The following is a 23,598-nucleotide window of genomic DNA, read 5'->3' on the forward strand; positions in this document are numbered from 1 at the left end:
AATAGTGATCTTTTGATTACTTCTCCCCTCAATTATCCATAAACTCCCCCCCCCCTTCATCTATTACATTAATTGGTCCATCCTCCTATCAAATTCCTCCCCCTTCATTCTCCCCGTGTCCATCCCCTGAGCCCTGTGTGTTATCCAGAAAGCAGGCTGTAGGGTCCTTAAATGGAGTGACTTGGGGACAGAGGGACATTCCTCCCCCCCTTCATTCTTTCTCATCTCCCTGAACACAGACAGTTCCGACACCTCTGGGACATTCCTCCCTCCTCCTTTCTCTGGCAGCCTGTGGTCGCTGGAGCAGAAAGTAGCCAGCACGGACCTTGGGGACATAAATCAGCCGGCATCATTAGGGCAGTCCAGGGGTCCTTGTAAGGAAAGCTGACAGCCGGAAACAGGGCGATAGGGGACAGAACAGAGCTGACAGCCTGAGACAGCGCAGGGGGAAAGGGGACTTAAAACAGAGAGGTGAGCTTCGGGACTTGGCCGGCCACACTTAGTTAGTACGCGATCTGGCCGGCCAAAGTCCAAAATTGAGCAGCGTTTTGTATGTTGGCCACAGAGAGCGGCCACTTCGCATTCTGACCGGCCAGAACCCGAAGTGGCCAGATTTCGGGTTCTGGCCGTAACATATATAAAATGTATAGTCTAGCACACACTCCACGACCTTAGACCAGTCGCTTTTACCAGTTGGTGTTTACCCCTTATATCCCTACAGACAGCTCCATCCATTTGGCCACTGGGGACCATGCTCGGCATCGTGTACAACCCTCAAAATGGGCTATATTCTTAATATCGCTAATTGACTATATATATATATATATATATATATATATATAGTTATACTCTTGACCCAGTTATTTCACTTTTTAATGCTACTTTTTTAATTCCTATTGTTACGTTTGTTGAACTGGAATTTCCTTCCTCCGAAGAAGCTACTGGTAAAAGGTTTTGAAACGGGCATTAGGCTGCTTATTGTATATATACACTGACATGGCATATAGGGTTTTAATATTGTTATTACACCTAAAATAAAAAGTATGTTTTACACGGTACATACTGGTAATTATTGTGGGGCTGATGAACCCCCCCCCCTTTCGTTTATTTACTGCTAAAACATGTCATAGACCTGAGGGGTGGAAAATCTCATATATTCAAATATTTTGATAAGACTGTTCTGAATAGCACCTTCATATGCATGGGGGGGGGGGGGGGGCTGGGCCATCAACCCTCTACATGACCATTCAGATGGAAACAAAAGAACTAACTGGCCAGAAGATGCAGGGGGCCTCTAGACGATCCAGAGGCTTCAGGGCAGTTTCTAGGCTAAAGTGCACCCAGGGCGAGGGTGTAAGAATTACGCCCCCTTTCCCCCCACCCACATGGACTTACAAACCTTTACTCTTTAGGGGCAGTCACACAGCCACAGGTCACAAGTAGATCTGCCTACTTACTAGTGACCAGCCGCTCATCCAGGAGGAAGCAGGAACCAGGAAAACACACAGGCGAAGAGAGCCATGAAAACCGACTCCTCCATGGGTGCCGTGCACTCACAGCCTGCAGTACCGTTACAGGATATCAGGTGTCATCACACGGTGGTGACGTGATAATGACTTGATGCTGGGCGCAGACAGCCCAGGAGAAGTCAAGGAAGGTGATCATGCTGGTAATCTTCTTCTTCCATTTGGCTGCACCACACGTCACCAGCTCCCTAGTGGTGATGTCCTTTAGCCTGCAGCCCCTTTCTTCTACTTGCTGGTATTTGCTCAGGGTGGTCGCCCTGCCTGCACTGCCCAAGAAACGGCCCTGAGAGGCTTCCTTCCACCTAGGTAAGTATCTAACTTTTGCTTCCCCCAGACAGTACAGGCTTACTTTAGGAAAACAGTTGGAGCACCAACAGTTACTGCTCCAACTAGCTGATATCGCTATCTGCCCTCAGCTGATTTGTAACTTGGCTCATACACTTCAGAGCTGTGTTACTTTTGGCTTCATACATGTTGCTATAAAGTAAATAAATAATTAGGTTGCTGAATATCATGAATCTAGCTGAATTAGACCCTATTACAATGTAGTCCGAAATCAAAAGCCTTGTCTCTTGTTGTTAGCTGCCTGAAAAAATGTTATTAGACTTTCAAAACTGCATTTCGGTCTTTAACTTCCGGAGGGCAGAATCAGTGTTGCTCGCAAATTTTCGTCAAAGTAATTTTCACATCGAAAATGGCATTTTCAATTTCGAGAAAATTTTCACGAAAATACATTGTATTTTCACAATTTGGTGAAAATTTGCAGAATGGTGGAAAAACTTTAATCCTACCGTGAAACATGAGAAATTATTTATTTCAGCGTGAGGAAAAAAAAAAAATATTTTCAATGGCTCAATAATTTTCAATGGCTCAAAAGTTTTGCTCAAAGTGGAATTTAACATTATTTTCTCAAAAAAAATTAGTATGAAAAGAATATTGGCATTTTCCCTGATAACTGGGCAAAATGTTTGCATCAGATGTAGAAGACAGAAGTTTTGAAAGTCTTAAGCCTTGTTCACATTATAAATCGCCAGCACAATCGCAAGTGCTAAGCACTTTTGTGAGCGCTTTTTAAAACACTTTTCTCTGTGCTTTCAGAGCGATTTGCGCTTAAGTACTTTTTAAAGCACTTTTGTCCGTCAATTTGAGATTTTCTTCCTGAAGACAATCAGGAAGTAAACTCTTTGACCTGGAACTGAATAATTACAATGTATTTTCTTTTAAGCCGCATCTACACACGTAGATGCGGCCGCGATGTTCCTTATCAATCGAGCCGATGATGCGGCTCGATTGATAAGTTCCGACAGAACGGATCTTGCTTCCGCCGATTCCCTGCTCGCTCCCCATGAGGGGACAATGGCAGGGAATCGAGCAGAAGATAAGCGGCGCCGGCGGGAACGAGCGGGGAATCGAATCCAGCGCACGCGCGGCGAGCGGGGACGCGGCGGGTACGCGTGGGGATGCGGAAGAGGCGATCCGGATCGCTGCAACATCTCATAGTGTAGACGGGTCTTAAACAGCACTTACTAAATCGTTTTTCAAGGCGCTTTGCAATTTCCCTATACCTTGTATTGAAGTGCAAATGCTCAGGAAATGGTGTACAACATGCATTTGTGCTTGGAAAGAAAGTTAATCGCTCATGTGAGAACAATCACATAGAGAAACATTGCACAAGCGCTTTTATGGCAATTTAAAAAATTGCCAGCGCTAAAAACAAAATCAAAAACACTTACAGTGTGAACAACCCCTTAAAGGGTACCCAAAGTGACATGTGACATGATGAGATAGACATGGGTATGTACAGTGCCAAGCACACTAATATCTGTGCTGTGTTCCTTTTTTTTCTTTCTCTGCCTGAAAGAGTTACATTTTAGATATGTATGTGGCTGACTCCTAGCTCAGACAGGAAGTGACTACAGTGTGACCCTCACTGATAAGAAATTCCAACACTTTCCTAGCAGAAAATAGCTTCTGAGAGCAGGAAAGAGATAAAAAGTGTCAATAGTTCATAGATTTTAGCTCTGGCATACTTTGAAGAATGTGTAATTTAGCAAAAATAATAAAACAGTTAAAGCTAAAAAAAAAAAAGTAGATTTAAACATAAACTAAAACTGTGGAATGTCTTAAAAAGTCATTTTTAGGAGAAGGAAAATAGATACAATCGTTAATATCATTAGTTTATTTTCGCTTTGGGTGTCCTTTAAAGTTTTCACAGGCAGCTAACAACAAGACCTGTGTTTCAGTGGTAAGGCTTTTAAAATCTGATTTACCACAAACTCTGTCATTTTAGCCCAATCACAGAACTTGGAAGCATTGGATTAATCAGAGAATGCAGAAATTTCAGATCAAATCAGATCAATCAGATTATTGCAGATCAATCACAAGATACTAGTATTCTTGAGTCTTGTGATTGGCTAAAATTTCTGTGGTACTGTACCCCTGGTAAAATTCTACATTCTCTGATTGGTCCAATGCTTCCAAGTCAACTCAGAAATATTTGAACAATCAATAAATGCAAAAAAATTACAAAAAGGAAATTTGCGGAATCGGTAACCACTATTGACGGAAATTGAAATTGCCTCGGAATCAGAAATTAGCATTTCCGACTATTCCTAGGCCCATATGCAATTAATTTTTTTCACCTGAGTTATCTTCTAGGAGATAATTTTCATCTTCTCTTTAAAGAGACTCCGTAACAAAAATTGCATCCTGTTTTTTATCATCCTACAAGTTCCAAAAGCTATTCTAATGTGTTCTGGCTTACTGCAGCACTTTCTGCTATCACAGTCTCTGTAATAAATCAATGTATCTTTCCCTTGTCAGACTTGTCGGCCTGTGTCTGGAAGGCTGCCAAGTTCTTCAGTGTTGTGATTCTGCTATGAATTACCCCTTCCAGGCCCCTCTATGCACACTGCCTGTGTATTATTTAGATTAGAGCAGCTTCTCTCTTCTCTCTTATCTTTTACAAGCTGGATAAATCGTCCTCTGAGCTGGCTGGGCTTTCACATAGTGAAGAATTACAGACAAGGGCAAAGCTGTTTGCAGGAGAAAAAAGAGCAGCCTGAAACTTCAGTGCATGAGATTCTGCAGGGAGAAAGAAACACACAAATGATCTCTTGAGATTCAAAAGGAAGGCTGTATACAGCCTGCTTGTGTATGGTTGTATTTTCTATGTGTGGACATACTGTACATCAACCTACTTCCTGTTTTGGTGGCCATTTTGTTTGTTTATAAACAAACTTTTTAAAACTGTTTTTAACCACTTTTAATGCGGCGAGGAGCGGCGAAATTGTGACAGAGGGTAATGGGAGATGTCCCCTAACGCACTGGTATGTTTACTTTTGTGCGATTTTAACAATACAGATTCTCTTTAAACTAAACTTTCTGCATTTTACAATTTAAAAAGTACCCCAAAATTGGTGAAAAAGTACTATCAGTTTTATTTTGTGTATTTTCTTGCTTGCTGCTGGCTTAACCACTTGAGGACCCAGCCTTTACCCCCCCTTAAGGACCAGCGCTGTTTTTTGTGATCTGTGCTGGGTGGGCTCTGCAGCCCCCAGCACAGATCAGGGTGCAGGCAGAGCGATCAGATCGCCCCCCTTTTTTCCCCCCTATGGGGATGATGTGCAGGGGGGGTCTGATCGCTCCTGCTGGCTGGCATGTTGCGGGGGGGGGGGGCTCCTCAATTCCCCCCTCCCTCTCCTACCTGTCCCCCCTGGTGATCGGGGCTGCACAGGATGCTATCCGTCCTGTGCAGCCTGTGACAGGCTGTCCTCTGTCACATGGCGGTGATCCCCGGCCGCTGATTGGCCGGGGATCGCCGATCTGCCTTACGGCGCTGCTGCGCAGCAGCGCCGTTCAATGTAAACAAAGGAGACAAACGTCCCCTGCGTTTTACATTTAGTCTGCGAGCCGCGATCAGCAGGCTATTCACGGAGACCCGCTCCGTGATCTAACAGGAAACGGCCGCTCGCGCGAGTGGCCTTTCCTGATTAATTAGGGAGGCACCTGGCGATGCAGATGTGCGTCGCTGGTCCTCCAGCTACCACTTTGCCGCCGCACGGTATGAGTGTGGTTAAAAGACATTTTATGACAAGTTGTGAAAATATCACCTAGGAGAAAACTCGGGAGAAAAAGGGAATTGCATATGGGCCATTGTGTCGAATGAACACATACAGTATGTGCCTTTATTATGATTGTTGTTAGTAGTAGTAGTATCATTAGTAGTAGTATTATACTTGTATTATTATCAGAAGTGTCTGTGATTTATGTGCTACTTTTTTCATCTTTTATATTTAAAGAGTGTTCACAAAGAATAAGAAGGACATATTGTGTCATATGTCTACACAAGCTATTATGTCTACACCTTATGGAGGACGGTTGCACTACAAACTTCCTGGTGGAAACTCATTGTACGTTCATCTGAAAGACAAGACGAAAATCCGCAATAAAAAAAGATGGTCCGAGGTAAAACTTACATTACACAAATGCAGAGTTCCTGTATTGTTTCCTTACAGTTCTCTCTCTACCATGCCCTCCACCATTTTTATTTTCTCACCTTTGTCTGTCAAGCACAAACAAGTATTATATTTTTTTTATGTAGTGCTGATATCTGCAGCACTTTACAGAGTAAATAGTTGTCTCTCTGACTGGCCCATACCGTATAAACTTGTCTCTAATGTTCTCTAAGGAGATGTTTTCAAACCTTAGGAATAGCAATACCTCAAAAGCTTTGTCCATGTAAGTAAATAAATACCCCAAATAACATTTGTATCACTTCTTTTCCTACTTTATAGTACTTTTTTTTTTAGCTGTTCTGTCTATTTTGACAGCACACACCTAGGATTACCGTTTACATTAGGCAAAGCGTTCCAGAGCATTATGTTGTAACACCTCTAGGAGCTTTTAATACGATGCAAGCTTTTTCCTATCGGGTGAATTAGAACTAGTGCCGCGGATACGCGTCGAGCTTCAACTTCCTGACGTTATGCCATGCATCACAACACGTGCAAAAAATTGGGTTCTTACTTCTTACACACTTCAGCTGGTATGAAAGAGCCCTAAGTGTTGGAAAGTTATCCTTTAGACTAGTAGACCTAAGCCTGTTTCAAAACGGGCTCTAGGACTGTGTTGATTCCCCTCACCTCTCCTCCCCCCCCCCTTCCTTCCCTCTTACTCTCCCCATGCCGCAGTCCCTGCGCATGCGGGCGCCCACCGCGCACCTGCCGCGTGCACCCGCCGCGCACGCCACGCAACCGCCGTACACGCACGCTGTGCACCCGTCCTCCCTCAGCTCTCCTCAGTCTCTGTGTCCCTCCCTGCACATGCGCAGTAGCGCAAAACAAGGGACAAACACACACACACAGACAGGAAGTGCATGGATAGGATGCAGAAACAGTTAGGTTTTATTATAGAGGATAAGATGAAAAATTATCTCCTGGGAGAAAAATCAGGAGAAAATGTTATTTGGATAAGAGCCACAGTCCTCACAGGAGCTCACAGTCTAATACAGTGGTTTGCAAAAGTATTCAACCCCCTTGGCGGTTTCCACATTTTGTCATATTACTGCCACAAACATGAATCAATTTAATTGGAATTACACCTGAAAGACCAATACAAAGTGGTGTACACGTGAGAAGTGGATCAGAAGTCATACATTATTCCAAACATTTTGTACAAATAAATAACTGCAAAGTGGGGTGTGCGTAATTATTCGGCCCCCAGAGTCAATACTTTGTAGAACTACCTTTTCCTGCAATTACAGCTGCCAGTCTTTTAGGGTATGTCTCTAACAGCTTTGCACATCTAGAGACTGAAATCCTTCCCCAGTCTTCTTTGCAAAACAGCTCCAGCTCAGTCAGATTAGATGGACAGCGTTTGTGAACAGCAGTTTTCAGATCTTGCCACAGATTCTTGATTAGATATAGATCTGGACTTTGACTGGGCCATTCTAACACATAGATATGTTTTGTTTTAAACCATTCCATTGTTGCCCTTGATTTATGTTTAGGGCCGTTGTCCTGCTGGAAGGTGAACCTCCGCCCCAGTCTCAAGTCTTTTGCAGACTCCAAGAGGTATTCTTCCAAGATTGCCCTGTATTTGGCTCCATCCATCTTCCCATCAACTCTGACCAGCTTCCCTGTCCCTGCTGAAGAGAAGCACCCCCAGAGCATGATGCTGCCACCACCATATTTGACAGTGGGGATGGTGTGTTCAGAGTGATGTGCAGTGTTAGTTTTCTGCCACACATAGCGTTTTGCATTTCGGCCAAAAAGTTCCATTTTGGTCTCATCTGACCAGAGCACCTTCTTCCACATGTTTGCTGTGTCCCCCACATGGCTTGTGGCAAACTGCAAACGGGACTTCTTATGCTTCTCTGTTAGCAATGGCTTTCTTATTGCCACTCTTCCATAAAGGCCAACTTTGTGCAGTGCACGACTAATAGTTGTCCTATGGACAGATTCCCCCAACCTGAGCTGTAGATCTCTGCAGCTCGTCCAGAGTCACCATGGACCTCTTGACTGCATTTCTGATCAGCGCTCTCCTTGTTCGGCCTGTGAGTTTAGGTGGATGGCCTTGTCTTGGTAGGTTTACAGTTGTGCCATACGCCTTCCATTTCTGAATGATCACTTGAACAGTGCTCCGTGGGATGTTCAAGGCTTTGGAAATCTGTTTATAGCCTAAGCCTGCTTTAAATTTCTCAATAACTTGATCCCTGACCTGTCTTGTGTGTTCTTTGGACTTAACGGTGTTGTTGCTCCCAATATTCTCTTAGACAACCTCTGAGGCTGTCACAGAGCAGCTGTATTTGTACTGACATTAGATTACACACAGGTGCACTCTATTTAGTCATTAGCACTCATCAGGCAATGTCTATGGGCAACTGACTGCACTCAGACCAAAGGGGGCCGAATAATTACGCACACCCAACTTTGCAGTTATTTATTTGTAAAAAAAATGTTTGGAATCATGTATGATTTTCGTTCCACTTCTCTCGTTTACACCACTTTGTGTTGGTCTTTCATGTGGAATTTCAATAAAATTGATTCATGTTTGTGGCAGTAATATGACAAAATGTGGAAAACTTCAAGGGGGCTGAATACTTTTGAAAACCACTGTATTTATCATATCTATAGTATAAATGTCCACAGTTCACTTTTCTCCTAGGAGATAATTGTTGGTGGTTTAAAAGGCATTTTATTGACAAGGTTTAACACCATGGCAGGGGTGTAACAGTAGACCCTGCAAGAAATGCAGCGGCAAGGGGGCCCAGAAGCCTCAGGGGGCCCCATGGGGGAGAAGTTTCTTTCCCCTGTCCTGAGAGACTGACATAATTAAAGAGAACCTGAACTAAAAATAAAAAGTCAAAATAACCATACACAGGTCATACTTATATCCTGTGTAGTCTACTGCTCAATCTCTTTCTCCTCTACTGCATTCTGTTTGTCCACTATGATCAATGGAATTCCCCGTCCTCCATTTTAAAAATGGCCATTACCCCTAACAGCTTCCTGCTCAGCACACTGTTAAATTGTAATATCGCCCACTTGAGCCATAGGGAAACATTAACATTACCTTACATATTCAGTTGTAACTGACAGCTGCTGATATATAACTGACAGCAACTGGTATATTTCACTTCTGACAAAATATTGTCAGAACTGGAAGGGATCACTGTAAGAAGAAAATGGTGAGCTTCTGAGAGGAACTGACGGTGAGGTTAGTATGTAATATTAATTTGCAGCTACATCATGTGCTTATTTTAAATAAGTTTACTTGTTTCAGGTTCTCTTTAAGGGCACAGAGATAAAAAAAAAAAAAAAAAACTTTCTGCTCTCTGCACAATTGTTCTAATGACTGCATCTGCTCAGCCTCTGATAATGGATCATACAAATTTTTGTAGACAAAGATTTGTAGACAGTTCCTATTCAGTGTGCAGCAGGGTCTTGTGTACAGCCCCCAGCCCCCATCCTCTCTACCCCTCCCCAAGTTCTCTGTAATGTAGTGATGCTGGACAAGTCTGCAGAGCCTGTTCTGCTCCATCAGAGATGGACAGAGTGAGTGTAATAAGCGAAGGCTGGGAGCATTCTCGTCTGTTTTCTGTATGCATTTTCTGCACACTGTGTGTGTCTGTGCGAAAACATGCACATTTTTTCTTATCACAGATGCTAATCAGGGCTGCTCATCCAGATTCCGGATATCCGGGTAACCCGGATATCCAAACTTTTTTCAGCTATCTAATTCGGATTCGGATTCCGGATTTCCAAATCCGCATAGCAATCCACGGATATTTGGTCGCATACCCGGATATCCGCGAATATCAGGCGGATATTCAGGCGGATATTCGGATCCGAATACTGTAACTAAGGAGATGACATAATTGAGCAAATCAGAGGGCTCCCAGCAGAAGCCCTAGCAACCAATCACAGAAGGGAACCTTGGCCAGCCCCACCTGACCTCACTGAGCCAATCAGAGGGCTCCCAGCCTAAGCCCTTGCACCCAATCACAGAAAGGAATCCTGGCCAGCCCCCCTGTATAATAAGGAGGGCTGCAATGATGAGACATATCGTCCTAGCTTGTGAATGCTCACTGAGAGTAGAGTTGGGCCGAACGGTTCGCCTGCGAACGGTTCCATGCGAACTTCAGTGGTTCGCGTTCGCGTCCCGCAGGCGAACCTTTGCGGAAGTTCGGTTCGTCCCATAATGCACATGGAGGGTCAACTTTGACCCTCTACATCACAGTCAGCAGGCCCAGTGTAGCCAATTAGGCTACACTAGCCCCTGGAGCCCCACCCCCCCTTATATAAGGCAGGCAGCGGCGGCCATTACGGTCACTCGTGTGCTGCCTGCGTTAGTGAGAGTAGGGCGAGCTGCTGCAGACTGTCTCTCAGGGAAAGATTAGTTAGGCTTAACTTGTTCCTGTCTGGCTGCATACCTGTTCTGTGAACCCACCACTGCATACCTGTGCTGTGAACCCACCACTGCATACCTGTGCTGTGAACCCACCACTGCATACCTGTGCTGTGAACCCACCACTGCATACCTGTGCTGTGAACCCACCACTGCATACCTGTTCAGTGAACCCACCACTGCATACCTGTGCTGTGAACCCACCACTGCATACCTGTTCAGTGAACCTGCCACTGCATACCTGTTCTGTTCAGTGGACCCGCCACTGTATACCTGTTCATTGAACCCACCACTGCATACCTGTTCTGTGAACCCGCCACTGTATACCAGTTCTGTTTAGTGAACGGTGCGTTACACGGTGAGTTTGGTGTGTCAGTGTGAAGCAGTACCTTAATTACACTACCTGATTGATGTATACACATGCAAGATGTTTGAAAGCACTTTAGGCCTGTCATTTAGCATTCAATGTGATTTCTGCCCTTAAAACGCTGCTTTGCGTCAAATCCAGATTTTTCCCCGGGACTTTTGGCATGTATCCCACTCCGCCATGCCCCCCTCCAGGTGTTAGACCCCTTAAAACATCTTTTCCATCACTTTTGTGGCCAGCATAATTATTTTTTTTTTTTCAAAGTTCGCATCCCCATTGAAGTCTATTGCGGTTCGCGAACTGTAACGCGAACCGAACCTTCCGCGGAAGTTCGCGAACCAGGTTCACGAACCTAAAATCGGCGGTTCGGCCTAACTCTAACTGAGAGACATGCTCCAGTGCTGCTGGACTAGCAAGGGCTGTACACAGTGATAAACCTAAAGCTGTTCAGTGATTAACCCCTTCGCTATCACTAAACTATTGTTCTAATGTTAATTAGCTTGATTTCATTGTGTGACAGTCAGAGTGTGTGCTGCAGGGCTGCTGGCCTAGCAAGTGCTTTAAACAGTGATAAACCTAAAGCTGTTCAGTGATTAACCCCTTCACTATCACTACACTATTGTTCTAATGTTAATTAGCTTAATTTCATTGTGTGACAGTCAGAGTGTGTACTGCAGGGCTGCTGCAGGCAGCTGCTTTGTGTCTGTGTGTGTGCTGAGCCTGTGCACAGACCACCAGGCCAGATGCTTCCTGCTGGCCAGCTATTAGCCTTAGCTAGCTACAGTATAGGTTAGGTTAGGGATTAGTGAATAGGATTACTGTGTTATTGTGTAGTTAGTACTGTAGTACTGCAGTCAGTGCTAGTAGTCATTAGAGTAGTAGTAATACTGTGTTAGCTTACTACAGAACTGCTGTGCTGCTGAGCAGTGCCAGTGTGACAGTTAGTGTCTTCTCCTCTGCTGTCTGACTGTCACTCGGCACGTGGCACTTGGCATGTGGCACTTGGCACGTGGCCCTTGGCACTTGGCATGTGTAACGTGGCACTTGGCACGTGTAATGTGGCACTTTGCATGTGCCACGTGCCACATGCAAAGTGCCTGATGCCAAGTGCAAAGTTCCACGTGCTAAGTGAAAAGTGCAAAGTGCCAAGTGCCACGTGCAAAGTGCAACGTTCCATGTGCCAAGTGCAAAGTGCCAGGTGTCAAGTGCCACATTACACGTGCCAAGTGCCACGTTACACATGCCAAGTGCCAAGGGCCACGTGCCAAGTGCCACATGCCAAGTGCCACGTGCCGAGTGACAGTCAGACAGCAGAGGAGAAGACACTAACTGTCACACTGGCACTGCTCAGCAGCACAGCAGTTCTGTAGTAAGCTAACACAGTAGTACTACTACTCTAATGACTACTGTCACGTGGCACGTGCAAAGTGCCAAGTGTAAAGTGTCAAGTGCCACATGCAAAGTGCCATGTGCTACGTGCCAAGTGCCACATGGCAAGTGCAAAGTGCCACGTGCAAAGTGCCACATGCCAAGTGCCATGTGCCGCGTGCCAAGTGCAAAGTGCCACATGCAAAGTGCCAAGTGCCACGTGCAAAGTGCCAAGTGCAAAGTGTCATGTGCCAAGTGCAAAGTGCCACATGCCAAGTGCCATGTGCCTCGTGCCAAGTGCCATGTGCCACATGCCAAGTGCAAAGTGCCACGTGCCAAGTGCAAAGTGCCACATGCAAAGTGCCAAGTGCCACGTGCAAAGTGCCAAGTGCAAAGTGTCATGTGCCAAGTGCAAAGTGCCACGTGCCAAGTGCAAAGTGCTACGTGCCACGTGCAAAGTGCCAAGTGACAAGTGCCAATTGCAAAGTGCCACATGCCAAGTGCCAAGTGCCACGTGCCACATGCCACGTGCCATGTGCCACTGCCAAGTGCCACAACCGACATGCTCCTGGCAGACATTACACCTGCTGCTGCTGCTGCATTGCCCTGCTCCTGCTGCCTTTGCTGCTCCCACTGCCAGGGTGCCACAGGCCACTGCTGCTGTGTTGATACCACCTATATTTAACCCAAAACACAATTGCTAAGTAATTTTTGTGAGGTGTCTGGGCTGAAAACTGCCATGTCCCAGTTGTGCGGTTGGACTTTGGACACAATGGGCTTGATTCACAAAGCGGTGCTAACCTACTTAGCACGTCTAAAGTCTTTAGACGCGCTAACCAGGGTGCTAAGTAGGTTAGCACCGGATTTCTCAATCAGATCGCGCGCTAACTTTGCGCACGCAAAGTTTTACGCGCGCAAAGTTTTACGCGCGCTAAGTCCCATAGGCTTTAATGGGCACTTCGCGCGGAGCGCCCTGCGCTCTGTGCAGTACGCGCATAAAGTTTTACGCGCATAAAGTTTTGCGCGCGTAAACTTTTATGCGCGAAAAGCTTGTTTAGACGTGCTAAGGGGGTTTTCACAGGCGTGCTAACAGTTAGCACCGCTTTGTGAATCAAGCCCAATGTGGGCTGCACGACCGCTGTCTGGAACCTAGTCCTGATGTTAATTGACGGCCATTTTTTTTGGGGGGGGGGGGATTTAAGTATGCTTCCGGTACGACCGCTTCCTGGAACCTCTCCTTTGTAATGTTTTAACTGTGCCGTGGTACCAACACTAGGTGCCATGGTGGAATATCTATGCTGCCTGCCACACGTTACACTTCTTCTCCTCCTCCTGTCTCCTGCTGCATGTTCTGCTCCCACCGCCAGGGTGCATCTCCCTACTCCTCATCCTGCTGCTGTCTGTGGTACCCACTACCACCAGGGTCCACACAAAACTATATCTTCTGCTGCCAGTGCCAGCAGCTATTACGCCACTACAATAGCTGCATCTACCTACTCATCCTGCTGCTGCTCTCTGTGGTACCCACCACCACCAAGGTCCACACAAAACTATATCTTCTGCTGCCAGACAGTGCCACCAGCTATTACGCCACTACAATAGCTGCATCTACCTAGTCATCCTGCTGCTGCTGTCTGTGGTACCCACCACCACCAGGGTCCACACAAAACTATATCTTCTGCTGCCACTACCAGCTATTACGCCACTACAATAGCTGCATCTACCTACTCATCCTGCTGCTGCTGTCTGTGGTACCCACCACCACCAGGATTCACACAAAACTTTATCTTTTGCTGCCACTGCCAGTCTGCCACTGCCACCAGCTATTACGCCACTACAATAGCTTTCATTTTTTTGAGATGTCTCAGCTGAAAATTGTGATGTCCCAGTTGTGCGGTTGGACTTTGGACACAATGCAGGCTGCACGACCGCTGTCTGGAAACTAGTCCTGATGATAATTTACAGCCATTTTATTTATTTATTTATTTACTTTTTGTATTTTAACTCCCCACATAATAAATTAGTGTTTCCCTTTAAAAAAAAACATGATGCTATATGCATCATTTACCTCAAAAACGTTTTGGAAGCAATGTATAGGCCACTTCCGGTTTTCTATCCGGATATTCGAATCCGCCCGGATATCCCGGATACTGGGGTCGGATATCTGATTCTATGCGGATAGCAAAAAGTTTGGATTTGGATATCCGATCCGGATATCTGGGTATCCAGATCTGAATCAATTTGGATTTTAAAAAGGAGTATCCGAGCACCCCTGGTGCTCTGTTGTGCTTAAAGACTGGGTTCCATGGCTTCCCCAAGGTAAATATACTTGCAATGACTGCATTTTAGCATTTAATGCAGAGTTCACATGCCGACGCAAATGCGAACACACATTCTTTGCCAGGAACTGTCCGCTGGTGAACAGTTCGGGCCATCTCTATCAAAAAGTATATTAACCAAAATTGCATCTAAAGGGCATCTAGTTCCTTGCTGGAGCTTTAAAGAGAACCCGAGGTGGGTTCTAAGAATCCTATTTGCACACAGAGGCTGGGTCTGCATATAATGCTCAGCCTTTGTTGCTATACTGCTCCCCCCCAGGCCCCCCTGCGCTCTGTTGGCCCCCATAAATCAAACGCTGTGCTAGCAACACGCAGTGTGTCGCCAGCCAGCTGTTTACCTTTGCAGTTTCACTCTCGTCACTCCCCCGCCTCCTCCATAGCGCTGCTCCCCACCTGCGCCCCTTCCCTCCAATCAGCAGAGAGGGAAGGGATGCAGGTGGGGAGCGGCGACATAGAGGAGGCGGGAGAGTGGCAAGAGTGACACTGCAAAAGGTAAACAGACGGCTAGCGATGTCGCTACATGATGTTTGATTGATGGGGGCCAGCAGAGCGCAGAGTGGGCCTGGGGATGAGCAGTATAGCAACAGAGGCTGGGCATTATATGCAGACCCAGCCTCTGTGTGCGAATAGGATTCTTAGAACCCACCTCGGGTTCTCTTTAAGGTTACTCACGAAACCTTGTGCAAATTCAGTGATTTAACCAATGGGCTTAATTTTCATCTGACTGTTACTAAGATGGCTTAGGATACCCTAGGTGATATTACTTAGTATGCTGCTCTTCTATAAATTTTGGCAAAAAAAAGTGTTCACAGTTTGCCTGTACTTATGATCACCAAATCCTGTTTTGACAAATACATTTGTGAAGTCCTTTATTTTGTATAATAATCAGGCTGGTTTTGTTGTTGTAGGTTATGTATTTGTACTATTTGCTGGGATGGAAGCTGCATCACAAATATGCAAATCTATTTAAAACTACTAGTTCTAATGACATGGAAGCAGTCACAGCAGTCATGGAGGTAGGAATTATCATATTATCGTATTATGTCCTTTCCTAAAAATAAAAGAATAAAAATAAATATACAGTGGCTTGCAAAAGTATTTGGCCCCCTTGAAGTTTTCCACATTTTGTCACATTACTGCCACAAACACGAATCACTTTTATTGGAATTCCACGTGAAAGACCAATACAAAGTGGTGTACACGTGAGAAGTGGAACGAAAATCATACATGATTCCAAACATTTTTTAACAACTAAATAACTGCAAAGTGGGGTGTGCATAAGTATTCTGCCCCCTTTGGTCTGAGTGCAGTCAGTTGCCCATAGACATTGCCTGATGAGTGCTAATGACTACATAGAGTGCACCTGTGTGTAATCTAATGTCAGTACAAATACAGCTGCTCTGTGACAGCCTCAGAGGTTGTCTAAGAGAATATTGGGAGCAACAACACCATGAAGTCCAAAGAACATACCAGACAGGTCAGGGATAAAGTTATAGAGAAATTTAAAGCAGGCTTAAGCTACAAAATGATTTCCAAAGCCTTGAACATCCCACGGAGCACTGTTCAAGCGATCATTCAGAAATGGAAGGAGTAGGGCACAACTGTAAACTTATCAAGGCAAGGCTGTGTACATGGGCGTAGGGCCCGCGGTCGCAGGGGTCGCCATCGCGACCGGGCCCGCCTCCTGAAGAGGCGGGGGGGGGCCCGGGGGTATGCCTGGCGCTGGCCGTTTTGCACGAGATGGCGGCCGCCATGTTGTGGGCGGTGCTCGCTGCTCGTAACACTCCGACGTCAGCCAGCACTTTGCCCCATCCGCCCCCTGCCCAATCAGGAGCACCTGGCAGAGGGCGTGCCTGCGATTAAATTGCATTGCCAAGGCAGGGGGCTGGAGAGAGCGTGGATAGCTCCGCCCCCTACACGTGGTGGAGATGCCTGCCCGGCGCCCGCTGAACTACTGCAAAAGCAGGGGGCTGGAGAGAGCGTGGATAGCTCCGCCCCCTGCACATGGTGGAGATGCCTGCCCGGCGCCGGCTGACCCCCGCTGAACTATTTTGCCTGCCCGGTGCCCGCTGAGCCGCGCTGAACTACTGCAAAAGCAGGGGGCTGGAGAGAGCGTGGATAGCTCCGCCCCCTGCACATGGTGGATATGCCTGCCCGGCGCCGGCTGACCCCCGCTGAACTATTTTGCCTGCCCGGTGCCCGCTGACCCCGATGGCATTTTCGGCCTGCCCCACTGCACCAGGCTCAGGAAGACCAGGTTCCACCAGCTTAGTGCAGCCAGCCGCCTCCTCCACAGTCCAGTGTCCTCCCTCAGCCTGGCCCTGGCTCTCTGCCACACCACCTAAGGTGACAGCCTGGCCAGAACTAGTCTCACATGCCAGCAGCAGCAAGTAGGTGTGTGTGTGTGTCAGCAGTGTGTGTGTTTGTGTGTGTGTGTGTCAGCCGCAGTGTGTGTGTGTGTGTGTGTGTGTGTGGTGTCAGCAGCAGTGTGTGTGTGTGTCCGCAGCAGCAGTGTGTGTGTGTCCACAGCAGCGTGTGTGTGTGTGTGTGTGTGTGTGTGTGTAGTGTCAGCAGTGTGTGTGTGTGTGTGTGTGTGTGTGTGTCAGCAGTGTGTGTGTGTGTCAGCAGTGTGTGTGTGTGTCAGCAGTGTGTGTGTGTGTGTGTGTGTCAGCAGTGTGTGTGTGTGTGTCAGCAGTGTGTGTGTGTGTGTCAGCAGTGTGTGTGTGTGTGTGTCAGCAGTGTGTGTGTGTGTGTCAGCAGTGTGTGTGTCAGCAGTGTGTGTGTGTGTGTCAGCAGTGTGTGTGTGTGTGTCAGCAGTGTGTGTGTGTGTGTCAGCAGTGTGTGTGTGTGTGTCAGCAGTGTGTGTGTCAGCAGTGTGTGTGTGTGTGTCAGCAGTGTGTGTGTGTGTGTCAGCAGTGTGTGTGTGTGTGTGTGTCAGCAGTGTGTGTGTGTGTGTCAGCAGTGTGTGTGTGTGTAATGTCAGCAGCGTGTGTGTGTGTGTCCGCAGCAGCAGCGTGTGTGTAGTGTCAGCAGCAGTGTGTGTGTGTGTCCGCAGCAGCGTGTGTGTGTCGTGTCAGCATCAGCAGCGTGTGTGTGTCCGCAGCAGCGTGTGTGTGTGTCGTGTCAGCAGCGTGTGTGTGTGTGTAGTGTCAGCAGCAGTGTGTGTGTGTGTGTGTGTCCGCAGCAGCGTGTGTGTGTGTGTGTGTGTCCGCAGCAGCGTGTGTGTGTGTCGTGTCAGCAGCAGCAGTGTGTGTGTGTGTGTGTGTGTGTCAGCAGCAGCAGTGTGTGTGTGTGTGTCCCCGCAGCAGCGTGTGTGTGTGTGTAGTGTCAGCAGCAGTGTGTGTGTGTGTGTGTCCGCAGCAGCGTGTGTGTGTCGTGTCAGCATCAGCAGCAGCAGCGTGTGTGTGTGTGTCAGCAGCAGCAGTGTGTGTGTGTGTGTGTGTCCGCAGCAGCGTGTGTGTGTGTCGTGTCAGCAGCAGCAGTGTGTGTGTGTGTCCGCAGCAGCGTGTGTGTGTGTGTAGTGTCAGCAGCAGTGTGTGTGTGTCAGCAGCAGCAGCGTGTGTGTGTGTCGTGTCAGCAGCAGCAGCAGTGTGTGTGTGTCCGCAGCAGCGTGTGTGTGTGTGTGTGTCCGCAGCAGCGTGTGTGTGTGTGTGTGTCCGCAGCAGCTTGTGTGTGTGTGTTTGTGTAGTGTCAGCAGCAGTGTGTGTGTGTCAGCAGCAGTGTGTGTGTGTCAGCAGCAGCAGCGTGTGTGTGTGTCGGGTCAGCAGCAGCAGTGTGTGTGTGTGTGTGTGTCCGCAGCAGCGTGTGTGTGTGTCCGCAGCAGCGTGTGTGTGTGTGTCGTGTCAGCAGCAGCAGCGTGTGTGTGTGTGTCGTGTCAGCAGCAGCAGTGTGTGTGTGTGTGTGTGTCGTGTCAGCAGCAGCAGTGTGTGTGTCAGTGTGTGTGTGTGTGTCAGCAGCAGCAGGTGTGTGTGTGTGTCAGCAGCAACGTTTTTAAACGTAAGTGTGAACCGGGCCTTATGCTGGGAATACACGGGTTGATTCTGGGGCTCGATTCTGCGCCCAATCGTTTTTGGCGCTCGATTCTGTGGGCAATTCTCTTATCTTCCACTCATTTTTCTTATCTTTTTCCATCGTCCCCAATGCAGAATCGAGCGGCAAAGCTATCGGGCGGCAGATCGGACGTGTCGGAAATTATCTATCGAGCCATCTTATCAGTTCAGAATCGAGCCGTGTATTCCCAGCATTAGGTTCGGGCTGATCTCTACTACTTTCAATGTGTACAGTATAAGCTGTTATTCTGTTCCTGTACTGCTAGTAAACTAGCGGCAATGTGTACAGTATAAGCTGTTATTCTGTTCTTGTACTGCTTGTAAACTAGCGGTAGTGTGTGCTGATCTCTGCTACCTCCAGCGTGTACAGTATAAGCTGTTACTCTGTGCCTTTGCTGAGCGTAAACTAGCTGCAGTGTGTGCTGATCTGTTACCTCCAGTATGTACAGTATAAGATGTTGCTCTGTGCCTGTACTGACAGTAAACTAGCTGCAGTGTGTGCTGATCTCTGCTGCCTCCAGCGTGTACAGTATAAGCTGTTACTCTGCCTGTACTGATAGTAAACTAGCTGCAGTGTGTGCTGATCTGTTACCTCCAGTATGTACAGTATAAGGTGTTGCTCTGTGCCTGTACTACTAGTAAACTAGCGGCAGTGTGTCCTGATCTCTGCTACTTCCAGCGTGTACAGTATAAGCTCTTACTCTGTGCCTGTACTGATGGTAAACTAACTGCAGCATGTGGTGATCTCTGCTGTCTCCAGCGTGTACAGTATAAGCTGTTACTCTGTGCCTTTACTGATAGTAAACTAGCTGCAGTGTGTGCTGATCTGTTACTTCCAGTATGTACAGTATAAGGTGTTGCTCTGGGCCTGTACTGACAGTAAACTAGCTGCAGTGTGTGCTGATCTGTTACCTCCAGTATGTACAGTATAAGCTGTTGCTCTGTGCCTGTACTGATTGTAAACTAGCTGCAGTGTGTGCTGATCTGTTACTTCCAGTATGTACAGTATAAGGTGTTGCTCTGGGCCTGTACTGACAGTAAACTAGCTGCAGTGTGTGCTGATCTGTTACTTCCAGTATGTACAGTATAAGGTGTTGCTCTGGGCCTGTACTGACAGTAAACTAGCTGCAGTGTGTGCTGATCTCTGCTACCTCCAGTATGTACAGTATAAGCTGTTGCTCTGTGCCTGTACTGATTGTAAACCAGCTGTATTGTATGTACAGTATTAGCTGTAAAGCCTGGTACACACATACAATTTTGAATAGCCAATTTTACTACTTCTAGGTATTATGAGAGCTCAGCTCTGTTCACAGTATTCAAAGTCTCTTGGCCCTCATACTACATGTAGTGGTAAAATTGGTCAGTGAGTGACCAATCAAAATTAAATGTGTGTATGCAACTTTATTCTATGCCTATACTGATAGTAATCTATCTAATTGAAGGCTAGGGGGCTCCATCCAACATTTTGCTGGGCAGGCCCATTATTATTAGGTTACACCGCTGTTAAGTTCATGTAACTTGGTCCCACCCATGGCCACACCCATTTTTGCCATGGCACACTGCGCGCACCGCAGGTCCTTCCCAGCCAGTGCTCATTGGTGCCCTGGATCTTTTAGGATCCTAGCAACGCCCCTGTTTACTATAAAAGGATTCTACTGTAATTCCTTCAGACTGGCATCTTGCTACTAATTGCCCTATTTCCTCTGGGTGCTGCGTATGTTTGCAAATTGAACGTGGCACCCATGCTGCTGCAAAGATGAATTGATATAGCCATGCCATGCACAGCTATGGGGATTCGGATATGTGTGTGCATCGGGTGTTGTGGGGGGAGGGGCTGTTGTTGCCGGGAGGGGGGGGGGCCCACATCCAGATTCCGCATCGGGGCCCAGAGGTTTGTAGCTACGCCACTGGCTGTGTACCTAAACTCACAGGCCAAACAAGGAGAGCGCTGATCAGAAATGCAGTCAAGAGGCCCATGGTGACTCTGGACGAGCTGCAGAGATCTACAGCTCGGATGGGGGAATCTGTCCATAGGACAACTATTAGTTGTGCACTGCACAAAGTTGGCTCTTATGGAAGAGTGACAAGAAGAAAGCCATTGTTAACAGAAAAGCATAAGAAGTCCTGTTTGCAGATTGCCACAAGCCATGTGGGGGACACAGCAAACATGTGGAAGAAGGTGCTCTGGTCGGATGAGACCAAAATGGAACTTTTTGGCCAAAATGCAAAACGCTATGTTTGTGGCAGAAAACTAACACTGCACATCAATAAGAACACACCATCCCCACTGTCAAATATGGTGGTGGCAACATCATGCTCTGGGGTTGCTTCTCTTCAGCAGGGACAGGGAAGCTGGTCAAAGTTGATGGGAAGATGGATGGAGCCAAATACAGGGCAATCTTGGAAGAAAACCTCTTGGAGTCTGCACTGCAAAAGACTTCAGACTGGGGCGGAGGTTCACATTCCAGCAGGACATCGACTCTAAAGATAAAGCCAGGGCAACAATGGAATGGTTTAAAACAAAACATATCCATGTGTTAGAATGGCCCAGTCAAAGTCCAGATCTAAATCCATTCGAGAATCTGTGGCAAGATCTGAAAACTGCTGTCCATCTAATCTGACTGAGCTGGAGCTGTTTTGCAAAGGAGAATGGGCAAGGATTTCAGTCTCTAGATGTGCAAAGCTGGTAGAGACATACCCTAATGGACTGGCAGCTGTAAATTGCAGCAAAAGGTGGTTCTACAAAGTATTGACTCAGGGGGCTGAATACTTATGCACACCCCACTTTGAAGTTATTGATTTGTAAAAAATGTTTGGAATAACGTATGATTTTCGTTCCACTTCTCACGTGTACACCACTTTGTATTGGTCTTTCACGTGAAATTCCAATAAAATTGATTCATGTTTGTGGCAGTAATATGACAAAATGTGGAAAACTTCAAGGGGGCCGAATACTTTTGCAAGCCACTGTATGTATAAAATAAATATAAATATATGCATATATACTGTATAAACAGTTCCATCCCTGGACATGTTTAAATCCAGACTGAAAACCCACCTGTTCAGTTTGGCATTTGCAGAAATATAACTTTTGTTGTGTGAATACTTCATCATATCACTAACTACTGAATCTGAGAGAGCCTAAGCGCTTTGAGTCCTAAGCACTTTGAGTCCTGTGGGAGAAAAGTGATATATAAATGTTATTGTATTGTAATATATACAGTGGCTTGCAAAAGTATTCGGCCCCCTTGAAGTTTTACACATTTTGTCACATTACTGCCACAAACGTGCATCAATTTTATTGGGATTCCACATGAAAGACCAATACAAAGTGGTGTACATGTGAGAAGTGGAACGAAAATCATACATGATTCCAAACATTTTTTGCAAATAAATAACTGCAAAGTGGGGTGTGCGTAATTATTCGGCCCCCTGAGTCAATACTTTGTAGAACCACCTTTTGCTGCAATTACAGCTGCCAGTCTTTTAGGGTATGTCTCTACCAGCTTTGCAAATCTAGAGACTGAAATCCTTGCCCATTCTTCTTTGCAAAACAGCTCCAGCTCAGTCAGATTAGATGGACAGCAGTTTGTGAACAGAAGTTTTCAGATCTTGCCACAGATTCTCAATTGGATTTAGTTCTGGACTTTGACTGGGCCATTCTAACACATAGATATGTTTTGTTTTAAACCATTCCATTGTTGCCCTGGCTTTATGTTTAGGGTCATTGTCCTGCTGGAAGATGAACCTCCGCCCCAGTCTCAAGTCTTTTGCAGTCTCCAAGAGGTTTTCTTCCAAGTTTGCCCTGTATTTGGCTCCATCCATCTTCCCATCAACTCTGACCAGCTTCCCTGTCCCTGCTGAAGAGATGCACCCCCCGAGCATGATGCTGCCACCACCATATTTGACAGTGGGGATGGTGTGTTCAGAGTGATGTGCAGTGTTCGTTTTCTGCCACACATAGCGTTTTGCATTTTGGCCAAAAAGTTCCATTTTGGTCTCATCTGACCAGAGCACCTTCTTCCACATGGTTGCTGTGTCCCCCACATGGCTTGTGGCAAACTGCAAACGGGACTTCTTATGCTTTTTGTTAACAATGCCTTGCTTCTTGCCACTCTTCCATAAAGGCCAACTTTGTACAGTGCATGACTAATAGTTGTCCTATGGACAGAGTCTCCCACCTGAGCTGTAGATCTCTGCAGCTCGTCCAGAGTCACCATGGGCCTCTTGACTGTATTTCTGATCAGCGCTCTCCTTGTTCGGCCTGTGAGTTTAGGTGCATGGCCTTGTCTTGGTAGGTTTACAGTTGTGCCATACTCCTTCCATTTTTGAATGATCGCTTGAACAGTGCTCCATGGGATGTTCAAGGCTTTGGAAATATTTTTGTAGCCTAAGCCTGCTTTAAATTTCTCAATAACTTGATCCCTGACCTGTCTTGTGTGTTCATTGGACTTCATGGTGTTGTTGCTCCCAATATTCTCTTAGACAACCTCTGAGCCCCTTACAGAGCAGCTGTATTTGTACTGACATTAGATTACACACAGGTGCACTCTATTTAGTCATTAGCACTCATCAGGCAATGTCTATAGGACACTGACTGCACTCAGATCAAAGGGGGCTGAATCATTATGCACACACCACTTTGCAGTTATTTATTTGCAAAAAAATGTTTGGAATCATGTATGATTTTCGTTCCACTTCTCATGTGTACACCACTTTGTGTTGGTCTTTCATGTGGAATTCCAATACAATTGATTCATGTTTGTGGCAGTAATGTGACAAAATGTGGAAAACTTCAAGGGGGCCGAATACTTGTGCAACCAACTGTATACATATATAGTATTGAAGAGATAAAACCTGTGGAGCTCTCACCTCATTTTGTGTCCATGTGATAGTTGGCATTGCAAAAGGATAATTAAACAAACCTGAATTAATTTAGCAAAACACAATTTTACCTATCTAAAAAAAAATTAAAACCTAACTTTTCATAGATTTAATTAAAATGCCTGTCTCTGCAGATCTCTCAATACTATTCTGGG

The 23,598-nt window shown here is 46.4% G+C and overlaps 1 protein-coding gene across 1 annotated transcript in view; it reads left to right on the forward strand.

Moving 5' to 3' along the window:
• The window catches only part of LOC137526042 (chitin synthase chs-2-like), a 119,318-nt gene that overhangs the window by 6,569 nt on the left and 89,151 nt on the right, over positions 1-23,598 (forward strand). Inside the window, exon 3 of the mRNA XM_068247254.1 lies at positions 5,828-5,993. Coding sequence (XP_068103355.1) covers positions 5,828-5,993 — 166 coding nt within the window. The remainder of the gene's footprint in view (positions 1-5,827; positions 5,994-23,598) is intronic.

The sequence above is a fragment of the Hyperolius riggenbachi genome, chromosome 7 (genome assembly GCF_040937935.1).
Source record: "Hyperolius riggenbachi isolate aHypRig1 chromosome 7, aHypRig1.pri, whole genome shotgun sequence".
In the NCBI taxonomy this organism is placed as follows: domain Eukaryota; kingdom Metazoa; phylum Chordata; class Amphibia; order Anura; family Hyperoliidae; genus Hyperolius; species Hyperolius riggenbachi.